General features: G+C 35.1%; 2 protein-coding genes across 4 annotated transcripts in view; one reads left to right on the forward strand and one right to left on the reverse strand.

Moving 5' to 3' along the window:
- IFT74 (intraflagellar transport 74) overlaps nt 1–19,536 on the forward strand; it is a 69,683-nt gene that overhangs the window by 20,211 nt on the left and 29,936 nt on the right. For all 3 annotated transcript variants that reach the window (XM_023741849.1, XM_023741848.1, XM_004387745.2), the window contains 2 exons: nt 15,373–15,511; nt 17,455–17,517. In XM_023741849.1, the coding sequence (XP_023597617.1) occupies nt 15,373–15,511; nt 17,455–17,517 (202 nt within the window). The remainder of the gene's footprint in view (nt 1–15,372; nt 15,512–17,454; nt 17,518–19,536) is intronic.
- LRRC19 (leucine rich repeat containing 19) lies at nt 586–9,188 on the reverse strand. Its single transcript, XM_004387746.2, has 4 exons — nt 7,566–9,188; nt 2,849–3,362; nt 2,037–2,225; nt 586–1,570 (listed from the first exon to the last, which is right to left on the reverse strand). The coding sequence occupies exons 1-4, from the start codon at nt 7,644–7,646 to the stop codon at nt 1,242–1,244; spliced, it is 1,113 nt and encodes a 370-aa protein (XP_004387803.1). The 5' UTR covers nt 7,647–9,188; the 3' UTR covers nt 586–1,241.

Consider the following 19,536-nt stretch of genomic DNA (forward strand, 5'->3'; position numbering starts at 1 on the left):
TGGATCCCTCAGGAACATTGTGTTCTAGAAAGTAATTTGGGAAACATTGCTCTAACTAGCAGATCTTCAGGAACCAACTAAAGATTCCTCTGTGCCAGTCCAGGCCCATTTTTAGAAAAATCCCTCAGAGAGAGGAAAAAAATATTTATTTTTTAAAACAAGGTCCATAGGTAATTCTGATGCCCACTTTGGAAGCCACTGTGCTATTCAATTGTGGCAATCATGCATTATGATAATAGACTTTCTTTATAACCAATTCAGTAGTAACTTATTAAGGATTACGCCTGAATGTTGTGCCTGTGCTTTACATTGCTGTTAACATCTTAAGGAAATTTATTGTGCTAATTCAGCAAGAATTTTTTAAAAAATATATTTTTCAACTCCACGAATTCACACTGTGAGCATAAAGTTAATCTTAGTGTACACCCACTCCTCACTTATTGACATGGTTATGTTCCAAAGACCATGTTGTTATATGAAAATCAGTATTATGTGAAAATGGAGAATGACCACATAAGATCACAAACTGCAGGATGACTACATCATTACATAACTGCCAAATTACGTTATTATATAACTGCCAAACCACTGAGAATCATGGCCCAGCCAAGTTGACACATAACCTTAGCCATCAAGCCAGTGTTACTCTCATCTCGCACCTCAGTGTTCATTACTCCCAGACATATGTCGTTTATGTGCAAAATAGTCAGCTAGTAGATTTTTTTACTATTGTTGTAAATGTGAAATGTCAGATTATGAGGTAGTTGATAAGTGAAGAGTAGGTGCATTGTCATTTATCACTGTTCCTTACTTTGACTCATAAAGATAAAAATCCAAAATCTCTTTTTTTTGTTTGTTTGTTGATTGGAGCTTTATTATAATTGAAGATGTATTACATCCGGATATCTGGGTTAATATGAGAATCAATTCATTTTAATTAATCGATAACTTACTTGTGGCTTTTTCCTTATAATATGTATGAGCTCTTAAATACTACTAAGAATAGCAATGTTAATATCGTAGACTAACCATGTAACTGTTGGCTGCTGAAAAGCGTCAGTTATTATATTTTGATCTGCTTGTTCAGTACCAATGAAAAAACATAATTTTATGATATCTATATTGTAATTAATATGAATGTGTATTAGCTGTAATTTGGTATGTCACATATCAGAATCTAAACTGCCATGTCTAAACTGCGAGTGGAATGATAATATTTTTAAAAGAAACATTAAAATAAATTAATTTTCTTCATGTAATTCGTGGGTATCTATGTATTTGTCTTCAATAAACCCATCATCATCTACCACAAATGAATGTTGTTGTTCAAATATTACTGAAGTTTCTTCAGAGTTTGTATCTGGTGCCTGTGAAAGAGAACTTGGATTGCCGGTAAAACCATCTTCATAGGTTTCTGCTTCATGCTCTTCCAGGCGATGATGATTGTAACTAAGCAGAAAATTATACCATATTGGGCATTTGATTGCAATAAAAATGAGGAGTGAAGTCGTCAGTACACTGACAATAACACCCACAAGAAAAGCCCAGCTTTTTCCAAAACGTTCATGTTCTTAAATGGAATACCGAGAAAGAGAAAGAGAGAGATTTTGTTAAATTGACAAAAGTAAAATAATAGCATATCCTAATACACCTCAATCTTGGCATTGAGAAAGAACATACAGTACAGTTTTCTTTAGGTGAAAGCTATTAAAGCAACAATCAATAAAAGGTATTTCACAGTGTGGTAAACACGTTTTCATTTACCCCTTCACCTAGGACATTATTGATTTATACCAGTTAAGACTTCTGACTTGAGTTAAAACTAAGGCTCAGAGAAGTTAAATAATTTGCATAATGGCATTTGGCTGATATGTAACAGTGCCTAGTTTGGAAACCTAGTATTCTGTAAATCTTTTGTTAAGATGAGGAATTGTTCTTTTACGTTGTTTCTAGAAATGTAAAATGTAATGAGAACTACCTCAGTTTATTTAGTATGATAACTTCAGTGATACTCATATTTAAAAATAGTATATTACCTGAATTTCTTGTTAAGTTGTTCAAAGAATGATTAAATGTTGAATTGTTAATAGACTTAAAATAGACATAAAGCTCTTCAGTTATAGATGAAGAAAATTTGGAGTGACATTTAGCCTTGTAAGGTACTGTTTTAATACTGTAGCTCTTCAGGATATTTGGGTTGCTACACATCGTGATGTTCTCATTTTCTAGTGAATCAGAAAGAAGAAGTTAACATTTATCATCGAGAATAAGAATGGTTAACAATGTTTTATATTATAATTATTCTTATCTAGAATTTTTTTGACGTTCTGTTTCTCTTTAGTGACGATATTATAAGAAGGAAGCTCTTGTCGTATTTGCCTAGCAGAACAATCAGGGAAAGACGCACATTCCTGTTTATTTATTAAGTTATTTTATAAATACAGTGTCAAGGCAATGTCTCTTTATTGTTTAGTTTGCAGTAGTATTTTATGATTAAAGTTATGGCTAAAATCTGTATCTCAGGCAGAACATGGTTTCCAATTAACAAAGTAGGGTGCCTGTTTTAACCTACTCTGTGGTAAGATATCCTAATAGGAAAAGTATTGAAACTTTATACTTAATATGTGAAGTGATAAAATCATCTCACATCTATAGAACTCTTTTCTTTTCTTCTCTGGAGAGGAGGAAGGAGAGCATCCAGTCAGCAATTACTTGTCAGTGTTTCTTCATGTCTCCCTTGAACACGAATAGTTTACTTTTCTTTAAAACGTAAGAGATTTTTCTGCAGTGGAATTATCTAAAATTAATCACATTTTGATTTTGATTAATTTAAATTATGATAGCTTACCTAGTGTCACATTTGATGTGTTCAACCACTTCTGCAAATTGAATAGTCTACAGGAGCAGTTCCATGGATTTCCATATAAAATTATTAATTCTAGATGAAATAGTTGTGGAACATCAAAAGAGCTTATCAAATTGCCTTGCAGATTCAGAAGTATCAAGTTTTTTAGAGGCATGAACATATCAGGATCCAGCTGAACTATTTTGTTTTGGCAGAGATGTAACTGTTTTAGTTTATTTAAGCCTATAAAAGCACCCTGTTGAATTGCATAGATGGAGTTTCTACAGATATTTAAAATTTCTAGATTGGAGAGGTTATCAAAACTGTTATTATGTAAGATAGAGACATTGTTTTCGATCAAATAGAGCTCAGTGAGTAAAAAATACATCCGTAGAATGCTTATGTCTGTAACATTCAAAGTAATTTTGTTATAACTGAGATCAAGTATAGTAACATCTTTATTGACGTCCGCTGGAATCAAAGAATAATTCTTTTCAGTGAAATTGCATTTGACTTCCTAAAAAAGAACAAAATTAGAAATTAATTAATTAGGAAAAATGTTAGCAGAATTTTTCAAAATTTCATACCCAGGCACTTAGACATTAGAAGGAAATAGTTTTGAAGAAAAACCTAGTTTCTAATCTTTTGGTGTTATAATGTGAAGAAAGTAGAGCAAATATTTTTCTTTCTTGTGATGAAATATTAAAGATGAAGGAAATTCTGATGCATGCACTGAAGCAAGGAGATTCTAGTTCATCATACAGGTATCCTCCAAAGATTATTACATTATCATACAGACAGAAAGAATATTGGTAGATTCTCATTTATATATGTGGAAATAAATGGCAAATAATAATTCTATTAACTATTATTCTGATGTACAAGATTAGCATTTATTATGAGGAACTTATTTAAAAATATATAATTTTTAAAAATCAGCAGAACCAATACTTTACCTAAGGCTGTGTTAAATAATTAAAAAAAACAACCAATACGTAGGTCTATAAGGTTAAAAGCTCAAAGTTTGGTGCTTAAAAAGGAAATACTTATCTTAAAAATTGAACCATGTATTGAATGAAAGAGCCAGCTAACATCTATATCCTTATGTGGATATAGGACCAAAGAAATTGTTCTTCTTTTGACTGCTTTTGCATTTGAAATATACTCCCATTAAATAAATAATGCAGTGACATTATTTATTATAATTTCCTTCATAAATATGTGACTTTTACAAAGTTTCTTACATTTTAAAGTGTGATTTTTATGCCTTGAAACTAATCTCAAATTTTATACTGAAAATTTACAGATTTCCGTTTGTAATCGACTCTTACAGAACTCATAGTTTTAAAAAGTGAAGACTGTTTTTGTCAAATTAGAATCTGGCTTGGAGATCTGATTTTGAATATACATGGTAACTAAAGAGTTAGTTTTAATAACTTGGATTTTCTTTGCTTTCTTATGTTGCTATGGGATATCTTTCTTGTTGTTGTAAGGTGCTGTCAAGCCAGTTCCAACTCATAGGAACTGTGATGGTTAAGGTTGTGTGTCAACTTGGCTGGGCCATGATTCTCAGTGATTTGGCAGTTATGTAATGATGTAGTTTGGCAGTTATGTAATGATGTAGTTTAGCAGTTATGTAATGATGTAGTTTGGCAGTTATGTAATGATATAATTTGGCAGTTATGTAATGATGTAGTCATCCTCCATGATGTGGTCAGCCAATCAGTTGTAAGGGGAGCTTCCTCGGGTGTGGCCTGCATCCAGTATGTATGTGGACATTCTGGCAAAGCTAGGTTGCTTGCTCTGGATCCTACATCCGGCTCGTTGTCATCTGATCTCCAGATCTTGGGATTTGTCAGCCTTTACGGCCCATGAGCCTGCCGTTTGACCTACGAATCTTGGGTTCATCAGCCCCTGCAGTTCCGTGTGTCAGGAGAGGCCTCTAGCCTGATGAATGACCCAGGGACTTGGGACTCGCCAGCCTCTACAACCTCATGAGTCATTTCCTTCAGATAAATTCCCCCTTTTTCTCTCTCTTTCTCACACTTTCTCTCTCTCTAATATATATATATATGTATGTATATACGCTTCACTGGTTTTGCTTCTCTAGAGAAACCAGCCTAAGACAGCAACCCTATGTACAACAGAACAAAACACTACCTGGTTCTGTGCCATTCTCACGATTGTTGCTATGTTTGAGCCCGTTGTTACAGTCACCGTGTCAGTCCATTTGGTTGAGGGTCTTGCTCTTTGTCACTGACCCTCTACTTTACCTAGCATGATGTCCTTCTGCAGGGACTGATCCGTCCTGATAACATGTCCAAAGTCGAGAGATGAAGTCTCGCCATCCTCACTTCTAAGGAGCATCTGGCCGTACTTCTTCCAAGACAGATTAGTTTGTTCTTTTGGCGGTCCACGGTATATTCAGTATTCTTTGCCAACACCATAATTCAAAGGCATCAATTCTTTTCTGGTCTTCCTTATTCATTGTCCAGCTTTCACAGGTATATGAGGCAATTGAAAGTACCATGGCTTGGGTCCGGCTCACCTTAGTCCTCAAACTGACATCTTTAGTTTTTAACATTTTAAAGAGGTCTTTTGCAGCAGATTTGCCCAATGCAATACATCATTTGATTTCTTGACTGCCGCTTCCATGGGTGTTGATTATGGATTCAAGTAAAATTAAGTCACTGCCAACTTCAATATTTTCTCCATTTATCATGATGTTGCTTATTGGTCCAGTTGTGAGGATTTTTTTTCTTTTATGTTGTAGTGTAATCCATACTGAAGGCTGTGGTATTTGATCTTCAACAGTAAGTGCTTCAAGTCCTCTTCACTTTCAGCAAGCAAAGTTGTGTCATCTGCATAATGGTTGTTAATGAGCCTTCCTCCAATCCTGATGCTGCATTCTTCATAGAGTCCAGCTTCTCAGATTATTTGCTCAGCATACAGATTGAATAAGTATGGTGATAGGATACAACACTGATGCACACCCTCCCTGATTTTAAACCATGCAGTATCCCCTTGTTCTGTTCAAATGGCTGCTTCTTGGTCTATGTACAGGTTCTGCATGAGCGCAATTAAGTGTTCTGGAATTCCCATTTTTCATAATGTTACCAATAATTTTTTTATGATCCATACAATTGAATGCCTTTGCATAGTCAATAAAATACAGGTAACTTTCTGGTATTCTCTGCTTTCAGCCAAGATCCATCTGACCTTAGCAATGATATCCCTCGTTCCATGTCCTGTTCTGAATCTGGCTTGAATTTCTGACAGTTCTCTGTCAATGTACCGCTGCAACCATTTTTGAACAATCTTTAGCAAAATTATACTTGTGTGTGATATTAATGATATTGTTTGATAATTTCCGCATTCTGTTGGATCACCTTTCTTTCGATCGGCCACAGATGTGGATCTCTTCCAGTCAGTTGGCCAGGTAGCTGTCTTACAGATTTCTTGGCATAGACACCTGAGCGTTTCCCATGTTGCATTGGTTTGTTGAAACATCTGAACTGATATTCTGTCAATTCCCGGAGCACTGTTTTTCACTAATGCCTTCAGTGCAGCTTGAACTTCTTCCTTCAGTGCCATCAGTTCATGATCATATGCTACCTCCTGAAAAGGTTGAGTGTCGACCAATTCTTTTTGGTACAGTGACTGTGTGTATTCCTTCCATCTTCTTTTGATGCGTCCTACCTCATTCAATAATTTGCTAATAGAATCCTTCACTATTGCAACTCAAGGCTTGAACTGTCCCATCAGTTTTTTCAGCTTGAGAAATGACGAGTGTATTCTTCCGTTTTGGTTTTCTAACTCCAGGTTTTTTGCATATTTCATTATAATACTTTAGTTTGTCTTCTTGAGCTGCCCTTTGAAGTCTTCTGTTTAGCTCTTTTGCTTCATCATTTGTTCCTTTCCCTTTAGCTACTCTGCGTTCAAGAGCAAGTTTCAGAGTTACTTCTGACATCTACTTTGTCTTTTCTTTCTTTCTTGTCTTTTGTAATGACCTTTTGCTCTCTTCATGTGTGATGTCCTTGATGTCATCCCACAACTCCTGTGGTCTTCAGTCATTAGTGTTCAGTGCATCAAATCTGTTCTTGAGATGGTCTCTAATTTCAGATGGGGTATACTCAAGATTTTACTTTGGCTCTCATAGATTTGTTTTAATTTTAGCTTCAACTTGAACTTCCATACGAATAATTGATGGTCTGTTCCACAGTCAGCCCCTGGCCTTGTTCTGACTGATAATATTGAAGTTCTCCATCTTTTTTCACAGGTGTAGTTCATTTGATTCCTGTGTTTCATCTGGCGAGGTCCACGTGTATAGTCACCATTTATGTTATTGAAATAAGGTATTTCCAATGAGTGAGTTGTTAGTCTTGCAAAATTGTATCATGGGATCTCTGGTGTCGTTTCTAACACCAAGGCCATATTTTCCAACTACTGATCCTTGTTTCCAACTTTGGAAGTCTGATCACCAGTAATTATCAATGCATTTTGATTGCATGTTTGATCAATTTCAGACTGCAGAAGTTGGTAAAACTCTTCAGTTTCCTCATCTTTGGCATTAGTGGTTGGTGCATAAATTTGAATAATAGTCGTAGTAACTGATCTTCCTTGTAGGCATATGGGTATTATCCTATCACTGATATCTTCCTAAATGTACACAAAGTTTACCTTTGGATATGTTTTTAATTACCTGATTATAAAAACTTACTGTTTTAGAAGCCTGGCTTTCATCTGATGATAATGTCATGGAGAGAGGCCAAAAGAAGATTGTAATGCATGTGATTTTCATATTGCTGGCCTGATAGAAAAGAGAGTATTTCACCTCAATAGGAGACTGGAGTTTTAGCAATTATTAAGAACATTTTAATTCCCTTTTAAAAAAAAAAATCTAAAACGCATAAAGCATAAAACAAGCACACGACCCTTCACCATCCCTGCACTCTGATTTTAACAAACTATAATTACCTGTGGAGAATGAGAGGCTAATATTTTTTAGGATGTCTCATTAGTTCTTAGATCTGTTGAAAGGAGCTTTAAAGCAGTTGAAGTGGTTATACATTTAAACATTTTAATATGTAAGTACACAGAAGAAAGTCCATAAGAATATAGATTTATGTATGTGTACATGTTTAAGTATATGCTTACGTTGCTACTTCTTGATTTTTCAGTTTAAAGTATTATCCATTGGTATTATCGTTCGATTTCCAACTGTGGGAGATAAGAGTCTTGTGCTGTCTTTCAAATACCTACCTTTATCCCCAACACTTCAACTGTTCCTGCCTCTTCATTTTCCTAACATAGTTACTTATAATTTTGGTTAGATCAGTATTCAGTGTTTATTTTATCATGAATGCACAAATACCATCAATGGCTGAGCCATATAACATGATTACTTTTCTGTTCCTGCACACTTTTTCTCTGAATTAATTGTACTGTTTTTTCATGTGCTCGGTTTTCTATGAATTTATGCACAAATTCTAGCTGTGCAAATCTCTTATAGTTTATGCACATTAGGTACGTAATCAGTTTTATCTACTTAACAAAGTCTCTCCTGGAGCCTGCTACCATGCTCTGATCTGGATGAGCTGATCTCTATACCTTCTATACAGCTATTGATTTCTAATCTCTCTTCACCCTCATCGTAGAGATTCCCTTTTTGTCCTTGTTACTGGATTCTTGTTTTCTAGAGTGTCAAGTCTTGGTTTACTGCCTTGCTTCAAAGGAGCTTCCTTTAGGAGCTTCCTGAGAAAAGGTACCTAGGAGGGAAGTTGTTTGAGACCTTGAATGATACTTTTGCTAGAAACAGAATTCTAGGTTGGAAGTAGTTTCTCCTTAAAATGTTGATGTCATTGCCCCATTGTTTTCAAGTTTCTAGTATTTCTGTTAAGGAATGTGATGCTATGCCATTCTAATTCTTTATCCTTTCATATGACCTACCTGTTCTTAACCCTCAGACCTTTTAAAGTTAGTCTTCTAAAATTTAATGATCATGTTTTCTCCCCAGGAGTCTGTTCTTATTCATTAAACTGGGTACCTGGTGGGCTCTTTCAATCTGAAAACCATATCCCTCAGTTCTGGGAAATTTTCTAAATTATTTCGTTGATGATATTGATGATTTTCTTCCTCCTTTTTTTTTTTTTTTTTTAATCTCACTTTCCATTAACTGGGTGTTAGACTTCCTGGAATGATGTTCTAATTTTCTTATGTTTACTCTCCTACCTTTCATCTCTGTGTGTTTCTGTTTCTGCTTTCTGAGGGACACCCACAACTTTATCTTCAAATTCTTAAAGTTCTCTTTTTCCTGTCATCCTTTTAATTCTAGGAGCCCTGGTGGCACAGTAGTAAGAGCTCGGCTGCTAACCAAAAGGTCGGCAATTTGAATCCACCATCGGTCATTGGAAACCCTATGAGGCAGTTCTGCTCTGTCCTATAGGGTCGCTATGAGTCGGAATTGACTTGATGGCAGTGGGTTTAGTTTTTTCTGGTTTTTTAATTCTTAGAGCCCTTTTTTATTCTCTGAATATTTTGTTAAATAGTGTCCCATTTCATGAATGTGTTATCTTTTCTTATGTATTTGTTCTTTTCTTTTTCCGTGAATAGCCTTTGTTTCCTTAGAAGCTTTTTTCATATGTCTGTGAATATTTGGTTTTGTGCCAGTATATAAGTGTGTGACAGTGGTGGTTCAGTGGTAGAATTCTTGCCTTCCATGCAGGAGACCCAGGTTTAACTCCTGGCCAATGCACCTCATGTGCAGACGCCACCCATCTGTCAGTGGAGGTTTGCATGTTGCTATGATGCTGAACAGCATAACTTCCAGACTGAGTCAGACTAGGAAGAAAGGCCTGGTGATTTACTTCTGAAAATCAGCCAGTGAAAACCCTGCGGATGATAAATGTCCAGTCTGCAACCAATCGTGGGAATGGCATAGGACCGGACAGTGTTTTGTTCCGTTGTGCATGAGGTTGCCATGAGTCTGGAGCTGACTTGATGGCAGCCTACAACAACAAAATAAGAGTGGGGAACTAAAAAGCTGAGTAGAAACTGAATTTGTGGGGTTAATTGTAATTGAGTTAACAGTTTTACAATTAACAATTGAATTTTGCTAATTATAGACCTTACTGTAGGGTGCGATTGCCGGGCTGTTTTCTTGAGGACTCCTTATTCTGTATATTTTTCTCTTCGGCTGGTTGGCCAAGAATTCTGAGAGCTGGGTGATGAAAAAAGTGGGTTTATCTCAATATTTGGTATGTAAACTTTAACTTAATTGCCCTATTTTTGCTGCAACACCCCTACACTCATTGTGCCTGGTGCCCAGATTCCCTTTATTTTCCCTACAGGGGGAAAAAAATCCTCTAGTCTTCTGCTCACCTAGGGGAGGAACCTTGCCTGACTGGATAGAGGTAGGAAGACTGTCAACTATGTTTTGGCCCCTTCTTCTCCTCTACTTACAGAAAACCTCATGCTGCCAATTTCTAGGCCATTTAGGGGTTCTGCAGTATAAGTCAACAGCTTCTCAGCTTTTCCCACTGGTGGCTTAACATAATTTTGCTTTCCAAGTCAGTTTCTACTCAACTATTAGCTTTCTGCTTCTAGGTTTTATTGCTATTGCCCCCTCTTTTCTCTTAATTCTTGTGAGTTTATACCCCCTTTTACCTTTTATTTTTATTTTAATCAGCTTTTGGACAGGAGTTAAAGTTAATGGGTACATTCAACATGTAATCTTTAACGAAAGTTGCCTCTTGGAGTATACTCTTCTTGCTAAATAGTTACTTTCCATTTAATAATTTTATTTATAACCTAAATGTTTCTTGTCTTTTTACCTGTTTTTTTACAGTCAACCTTAGAAACCCTGATACAAACCAATTATCTGTTTGAGATGATATGAGTATATCCTGTCATTATCATCCTTAGAGGTCTTCTAAAGTTTAGTCTTTTGAGCCTTCTTACCTTTTACAATTAGTTGCTTATGATTTTGAAGGAAAAGGTTATTGTACCAGAACAGGAAGTAGGAAACTAATCAGAGTGAGCAAGACTCATTTCAAGTTCATAAAGTCTGTTGCCTGGTTAGCGGTGAGAAATTTACTATTTCAGTACTGCTCTATTCTAGGCAGCTTCCCTATAGCTTTCAGTTTATTGATTTGTTTATGCTTATCCCACTTCCACTCTCTTTACCCCATCCCTTTCCATAGTTAAGTCAATTTGTTAGAAAAAGCTACTACTATCCCTTCTAGATGTGACACAACTTGGATGTAGATCATAATAGAATCCCTTTTAGAGTCAGAAATGAATTCAAGCGATCACTTACTAACAGGCCATTGCCCACAAAAGGGAGATGCTTCAGTTTTACAGAAGGTAGTTTACCGTGTTTAATGATTTCTAGAAATAGATGTGCAGCTTTCTCAATGGCTGGTTTCAGTATTTCAGTACTTTCTCCGTAAGAGAAGTTCTTACTGATGTCTCTAATCCTAGTGGGATACAGACGTGGGTGAGGAGAGATGAGTAAGGGAGAAGTGCCATGTTTTCAGAAATAAATGGGATAGGAATGATTAAGGGATGCAAATTGGCTTCAAAGAAATTAACTGGACTCAAAAGTAAACAGTTGGTGTGGAATAGAGTCATCTGAGGAAGGAAATGGAAGCAAGAGGATCTTTGAATCTCTGTGGAGAAGGAGACGGAGAGTGATTTAGTATTTATTATCTTTATTATCAGTGTGCTAAAGGAAATAAAATTACAATGATTAGAAAAGGAGTTTTTAATTTTTTTATTTCCACCTGATAAATTTTAGAATTAAAAGCAGTGTAGACTCAGCTCAATGTAGCTTTTGTGTAAGAAAACTCTCAAGGAATCTAAAGCATTATTAGTTCAGCAAAAGAGAAAGAAGAGAAACAGGAAAAAAAACAAAGAAGAGCTTTACCCAAAAGGAAATGGTATACAGTGTGCCAAAGAAGAAACTGTGTTCTTGTTAATGCACTTTTGAGTACAAATTTTTTAGGAGTTTTTGGTTATTTTTTGTATGACTCTTATATACTATGAAATAAAAGGTGCTACAGTTACTTTGGTTTTGTTAAATAAAATGTATGTACAGTTTTGTCACTAAATATTTTAGATTTTTTTTTACCAGAATTTAGTCTATTTGAAGTAACATGTTAATAATTCACAATTAACTTCACTCCTTAACTATTTTATGGACTTTTTCTAAATCTTAAAAGTTTTTATAATGGAAAATTCCAGGAAAAAACAAAAGTAGGGAGAATACTCATTGCCCAGCTCAAACAGTTCTCAACTGCTGGCTGATCTTTTTTCATCTTGCAAATTTGGTTTCATTTAATGTCGGTTCAAAATGCTCTATGATTAACATATTTCAGAATAAAAGGTCTTAGAGATTTGATTGACTAAATGAAAACTTTTTTTTTTCTAAAAGAAAAACAATTTTTTTGTATTAAATTGTTTTATTTGGAAAAGATTCTCTAGCCGTGTCCCAAGTTCACGTTATTTCTGAGACAGACCTTTTAAAGACAGAGTGTTTTCTGCTCTTTTGTAACTTTAAAGGCAAAGCATTGTCATACAAACTTCACAAGCTTAGATATGATTTAAAAAAAAAAATCAGTAACAACGAAACCTATAAACATGTACATCTTACCTTTACCTTTTTCTTTTCCCGCTGAGACTGGTGTGCCAAAGGAATCTATTCTGTTTCTTCTGTACCATTAAGAAACAGTATGTCATATGATTGTATTTCACATTATTTTAACCTTTGTACCATGTGAACAGGTGATTAAAAAAGAAATCTAGACTTCCTTAGCAAAAGATTGACTAGAAGACTAAGTTCTTAAAGTCATCTTTGACTTTTTTTTAGAGTAACAAGCAGTGTGCTTAACCTTTGTATTTCTTAATTTTTCTTGAAAAGTTTATTTAAATATTAACAAATTTACAAGTTAGTGTATCATATTATTGAGAACGCATACTTTTGGAAGATACATTATTGCTAAAGTGAATTGAAGTGTTAGTCCTGTAAAATTTATTTTATATTTGGAAAGAGTCAAACTGAAAAGATACCACCAAGTTCTATATTTCACTGATTTTCATCTTTGTTGTTTACTCATTTTTATGACCATCACAGACAGTGTCACTGCCATGTTATCACAGGAGCAAAGGGCTCAGCACGTTACAAGGCCTGACAGTTGGCCATTATACGGCCTTCGGAAAACCAGTTAACTTCCTTGTGTTGCAGTTTCCCCTCTGTAAAAGGGAACGCTGTACAAAATTAGTTACCATCTAACTACAGGAGACCTGTTAGGTAGAACCATTAATAAGATCCATGGTTAGGAATAATTATGTAGTTCAGAATGAATTAGTTCCGAAAGATTAACTCTTCTGGGTCTCAGCATCCTTAATCTGTGAAATAAAGAGATTGAAATAGATGATCTTTTCTGCTGGAAAGTTCTGTGATCCCCTGTATCATGTCAGTTGAAGCATCAGCAAACACATTTATTATACCATAGTAGTTGCGGTTCATAGTAAAGACGTTGCCCCCGCCGTCCAACAGTGAGACAAAAATAAATTGGAATTTCAGGTTGTCTGTTTCTTTATGTTCACTTTTTATTTAGCTATTATAAGATGTTCTTTGTAGGGAAATTTCTAAGTTTAGATTATCTTATTTTATTAGTAGGATATAGGTATGTAGGGGAAAATAGAGATCTAGGGGGCTTAGCTAGTGATTTGTGAAACCTGTAAAAGTTGGTATCTGTGAATGAAAGAGAATAAATAGTGGTAGATCAAATCAGATACTGAGACCCAAATAGAAACTTATGATCTTAGGACTGAAAATTTATGTTCAACAATCTTTTTATAAGTAAATTTTGAAGTATTTACATGACAAGTGGCATCTTACCTTATTTATTTTTTTCAGAATTTTTCTCTACCCTATTGAGAATTGACCTTGCATGGGTAATAAGTGTCACATTGCTGGTATTTTTTGTGGTTATATGATAAAGGTGGTAATTGCTCATAACTAATTTCACTATTACACCTCACTTGGAGCCCTGGTGATGCAGTGGTCAAGAGCTACAGCTGCTAACCAAAAAGTCAGCTGTTCGAATTCACCAGCCACTCCTTGGAAACCACATGGGGCAGTTCTACTCTGTCCTATAGGGTCATGATGAATCAGAATCGACTCGGTGGCAGTGGGTATTATACCTCAACATAGAGAAAACAAAAATCCTCACAACTGCACCAGTAAGCAACATCGTCATGATAAACGGGGAAAAGATTGAAACTGTCAAGGATTTCATTTTACTTGGATCCACAATCAACACCCATGGAAGCAGTAGTCAAGAAATCGAACGACGTTTTGTGGGCAAATCTGCCACAAAAGACCTCTATAAAGTGCTGAAAAGCAAAGATGTCACTTTGAGGACTAAGGTGCCCCTGAACCAAGCCATGCTATTTCAGTCGCCTCATATGCATGCGAAAGCTGAACAGTGAATAAGGAAGACCAAAGAAGAACTGATGGCTTTGAATTTTGGTGTTGGTAAAGAATATTGAATATACCATGGCTGCTAGAAGAACGAACAAATCTGTATGGAAGAAGTACAGCCAGACTGCTCCTTAGAAGCAAGATTGACGAGACTCCATCTCATGTTCTTTGAACATGTTGTCAGGAGGGACCAGTCTTTGGAGAAGAACATCATGCTTGGTAAAGTAAAGGGTCAGTGAAAAAAAGGAAGACCCTCAATGAGATGGATTGACACAGTGGCTCCAACAGTGGGCTCAAACATAACAACGACTGTAAGGGTGACTCAGGACTGGGCAGTGTACGTAGGGTCGGTATGGGTTGGAACCGACACGATGGCAGCTAACAAGAAGTTTTATTTATAATGGTAGCTCTGTTTTTAATGAAATTGGCTTACTATTTTGCAGTGTTAAAATATAGCAAAAGTTGGTAGAATACTTATTTTAATTAGAGAAGTAGGTAAAAGGTAGTTTAAGCAAAGGATATTATTAATCTAAAGCTCTGAATTTTGTCAAATTGCACTACAGGATCCCTACTCCTGAGTTCGGTCAGAGCTGCATTGGTTTACATGGTAAACTTCCATACAAGATTTCATTTGGTCAAAGAATTTTATGGCTAAAGGATGTTTGAAACCACTCTTCTATTTGGAGTTATGAGGACTATCAAAAAGTGTAAATACATCCTCTTCTGTACAAGACCTTGAGGATTTTCTGTGGTAGTATTTGTGTTGTCTTAGTAAAGTAAAATGGTGAGTAAGGAAATAGAAGGATTTAGGGATGGAGAGGAGAAAGATATAAAATAAGTCTGTGTTGATGGAGCCAAGCTAAATTTTATATAGGTCAAATAGAATTTTTTTTTTCACAAATAAATGAGGACTTTGAATCATTATGATTGAGTAACTCTGATTAATTAACCTATAAAATTGAGACCATGACATGAGTAAAATTAATTGGTATTTTTCTTCTCAGTATAGTAAGAGCAATATTGTATTTTTTGATTTCAGGAAAGAAAAACAAATTAGGAATGTAGAAGAAGAAATTGAACAGGAGAAACAAGCAGCAGATGGCATTATCAAAAATATGTCTCCTGAAAAACAAGTGAAGTACACAGAGATGAAAACTACAAATGAGAAATTGTTGCAGGTGATAATAATTTCTACTATGTGCCAGACATATAACAATCTTACCATTAAAAGTGTGTTCTGAAGAAGAGCAGCACTGGCATCCCCTGAGAGCTTGACCAGGTCTACTGATCGTCTTCATTTTAGCAAGGTTCCCAGATGATTCATTTGTGTATTCAAGTCGGAGAATCACTGATCTAGAAAACTCCATTTTCTTATGTTGCTTGATGACCTAGCTTTTATTATAGATTTTTTTATTCAGTTTTATGTGTCATTCATTTTTCTTTTTTTCAATAATATTTTATTGTGTTTTAGGTGAAAGTTTATACAGTAAATTAGGTTCCCATTTGACAGTTTCTACACAAGTTGTTCAGTGACATTAGTCACATTTTTCACAATGTATCAACATTCTCATCGTGTTCTGGTTGTTCCATTCTCAGTGCTCTAGTTTCCGAGCCCCCTTGTCTTCTTTGCATTAGAGTAATTGTTGATCTTTTGGTCTCATTTAGATGGAGCCTCGAACTCACAGGTAATATCCTTTATTTTGTGTACCAATGTGTTATTTCACTAAAAAGTGACCTCGGGATAGTTTTTTTTCAATATTTAAAGAGTATCTCAGAGTAATCATCTCAGGGAGTCCTCCAGTCTCAACTGGTCCAATTAAGTCTGGACTTTTTAAAAATTTGGGTTCTATTCCATATTTTTCTCCCTTTCTATCCAGGTCCATCTACTGTGGCCCCAATCAAAATCGTCAGTGGTGGTAGCTGGCCACCATCTGGTTCTTCTGATCTCAGGGTAGATGAGGCTGTGTCTTGTGTAGGCTGTTAGCATTTCATGCAATATTATTTTTTTATTGTACTTTAAATCAAGGTTTATAGAACAAACTAGTTTCTCATTAAACAGTTAGTACACATATTTGTTTTATGACATTGGTTAACAACCCCATGACATGTCAACACTTTCCCTTCTTGACCTTGGATTTCCTGTTACCAGCTTTCCTGTCCCTCCTGCCGTCTGTGTCATTTCATTTTTACAGGTTGTAAGGACATATGAGAACACTTGTATTTTTTATGGACTTTTAGTGGAAACATTAAAAGGCTTCATAGACCCCAACCATATGGATATTTACATTCTTTCTTTTTTCTTCCCTCCTAATAAGCAGCTAGTCCCTGATTTGAATAGCTGTTGTCCCCTAATCACGTTGCTTGAATAAGAAATTTGGGTGCTTGCTGAGAGATTATTGAGAACTTTTCTCAGTGTTCAGTCATGATGGTGACTAAGTGAGATTTAAAAGTTAATGCCCATTCATGCCCAGACAGCAGAGAATTTGGCCTCATAAATATGCCAATAGTAATATAATCTTAGTTTCTCAGACAATTTAGTTTAACTTTTTATTTTAGACAGGATTGTTAAGATGCAGTGAAGCATTGAAGAAAAAGTGTTATAGAAATGCCAAAATATTACTGAAATATGGTTAATTTTGCACAGGTGTTATGAATAAGTAATCAATTCAATGGTCTTATCCTAGGAGTGGGCCATATGAATTGGTATAGGTCTTGGCCCTAAAAGAAATTAAGCGAAAGATATGAAAATACGGTTAAAAAATCAAAATAAAAAATCAAGACTTTAAGCAATGATATCATTAATTTGAAGGCTCCTGATATCTAGTGTTCTCCAGAACAGTGATGCTTCACTGTGAAAATGTCTAGCTAACTTCACTGGCTCATGAAGTTTTTCTGAGGGTAGATCATTGCAAGGTTTTCAGGAATAATGAAAGAAAGTCGGAAAAATAGAAATAATAAGATGCCAATAAATTCTAGTCAAAATGCAAGCTATGAGTTGAAGATGTTTACAAAATTTACTTTGTCACATCCATATTTGAAATGTTGATGAACAGAGCAACAAATTATTCTAAATGTATCTTGCATATATATTTGTGTATATATATATATATTTTCCTTTTAGGAACTGGATACACTTCAACAACAGCTGGATTCACTGAACATGAAAAAAGAGAGCCTGGAAGCTGTGAGTATAAAATTAAATAAGAGTTCTCATATTACTTAGCTGCAAAAGATAGTTCAGCTAAATATATCAATGGAACTCATTTAAGTACATGTTTATTAACAGGAATTCAATTAATTTTTCTTTCTATTCTGGACACAAATGTCCTAGTTGGGCAAGAAATTAGATTCAGTTATTAAGTACCTACTGTGTACAGTTAAACACTCAGCACCTAACCAAAAGTTTGGTGATTCTAATGTACCCATACGCACCTCAGAATAAAGGCCTGAAAATCTACTTATGAAAGATCAGTCGTTGAAAACCTTATGCAGTACAGTTCCACTGTGACACTCAAGAGGTCTCTATGAGTTGGAATTGGCTCAACAAACCAGAAAAAACAAATATGTAGCTGTAGAGTCGATTCCAACTCATAGCAACCTGTTGACTGGAGCACACAAAAATAGAATGGTAATTTAAAGATACATGCACAAGAGACTATAAAAACTAAGGAAGTGAGAAAGAGATCAGTTCTATCGTTTTAAGGATGTAAATGCTTATACTTGTTTTCTTGTTTATTTAGTTCAAACAATTTTAAATTCATAAAGCATTTTATAGTAAAAAATAAAATCAAGTAAAATAAAATTAAAAATGCCTGTTTCTTGTCCCTCTCTCCAGACAGAACTACTCTGACATTTATTAAGTGCTTACTATATCATATATCACCAGCATTGTCACTTAATCCCCACAACAATCCTATAATCCTTTCTTGGTTTGCAGTTGTGGAAAACTTCCAATGGTATTAAAACTGGATGTACTATCAGCAGCTTGTTCTTTTTTTACACCAATTGTATCTTGAATGTCTATTTGCATCAGCTCTTAGAGATCATCCTCATTATTTAAATTATTGCATTGCATTATGTTGTATGACTATAACACAGTCTCATAGATGAATAGGCTGCTTACAGTTTTTTGGAATTACAATGTTTCAGTTTCTAACTATAACCTTGGATTTAGTTTTTTTACTGATGCCTCTGTTCTTCAAATCAAGAAAACAGAAGTCACTAAGTTTATTTAACTTCTGCCAAGTTAACTTTTTTTTTTTTTGACTTGTTCTTCAAGAAAACATGTCAAATAGCAATCAGCTACTGTTTGTTGAATATTTGCTTTGTGCTCATTACTGTGCTGCGTTGTCATACTTATTGAATTCACAAGAGTGTGAAAAAAATCAGGTGAAAGAGCAACATGGGCTTGAGTCTTAAGTAACAGTTTTATCAAGATACTACTGGAGCAAGTCGAAGCATATTTAGGCAAAAGAAAGGAGAAAACACTGTGAAAAAGGATACCTCAGAATATCTTCATTTCTTCCTATATGTATTTATCATCATGCCTTTTCTTTCTCTTCTCTGAAGCTAATCCAATACTTGAGTTATATATATAACCCATTGCCTATGGACTTTTAAAATTTCCTCATATCCTCTTTGTTCTTTTTCTTTAGATTCCTGCTCTTCTGCTTTCATAAAAGAGGACGTCCTATCCCTTAAAAATGTGATCTTGTTCATTCTATGGGCCTGGTTTCAAATATCACTAACTCTTGTTATCTTTATTAACTTGGAAAGGTTATTTAGAGCACAGATCCTCAGTTATCTGTAAAATGAAGATGATAGTATTATCTTCTGGAGTTGCTTTGAGGGTTAGATGCAGTGTATAAAGATCATGGAGCACAGTGCCTGGCACAGAAGAAGCACTCAGTAAATACTAGCTTCTGATGTTGTCATTTTCATCATCATCACCACCACCATCTCTAGTTTTTTTGGTTATCGAATAAAATTTGTCACATCCCTTGTTACTTTCTCTTTGTGAACAGTATAATAGTGGTGAGTGCACAATAATTATTCTACTTGTAGAAAAGTCAATACGTGACCTATTAATGGGGAAAATATTTTCTCTTTAAGACATCAGTTCTTTTGACTTTGAATTGGACATTGTGATTAAAGTTGTTGTACGTACATTGAGACATTTTCTTCATTATCCTCCTATTGGTGG

This window comes from Trichechus manatus, unplaced genomic scaffold (genome assembly GCF_000243295.1).
Source record: "Trichechus manatus latirostris isolate Lorelei unplaced genomic scaffold, TriManLat1.0 scaffold00192, whole genome shotgun sequence".
Classification (NCBI taxonomy): Eukaryota; Metazoa; Chordata; class Mammalia; order Sirenia; family Trichechidae; genus Trichechus; species Trichechus manatus.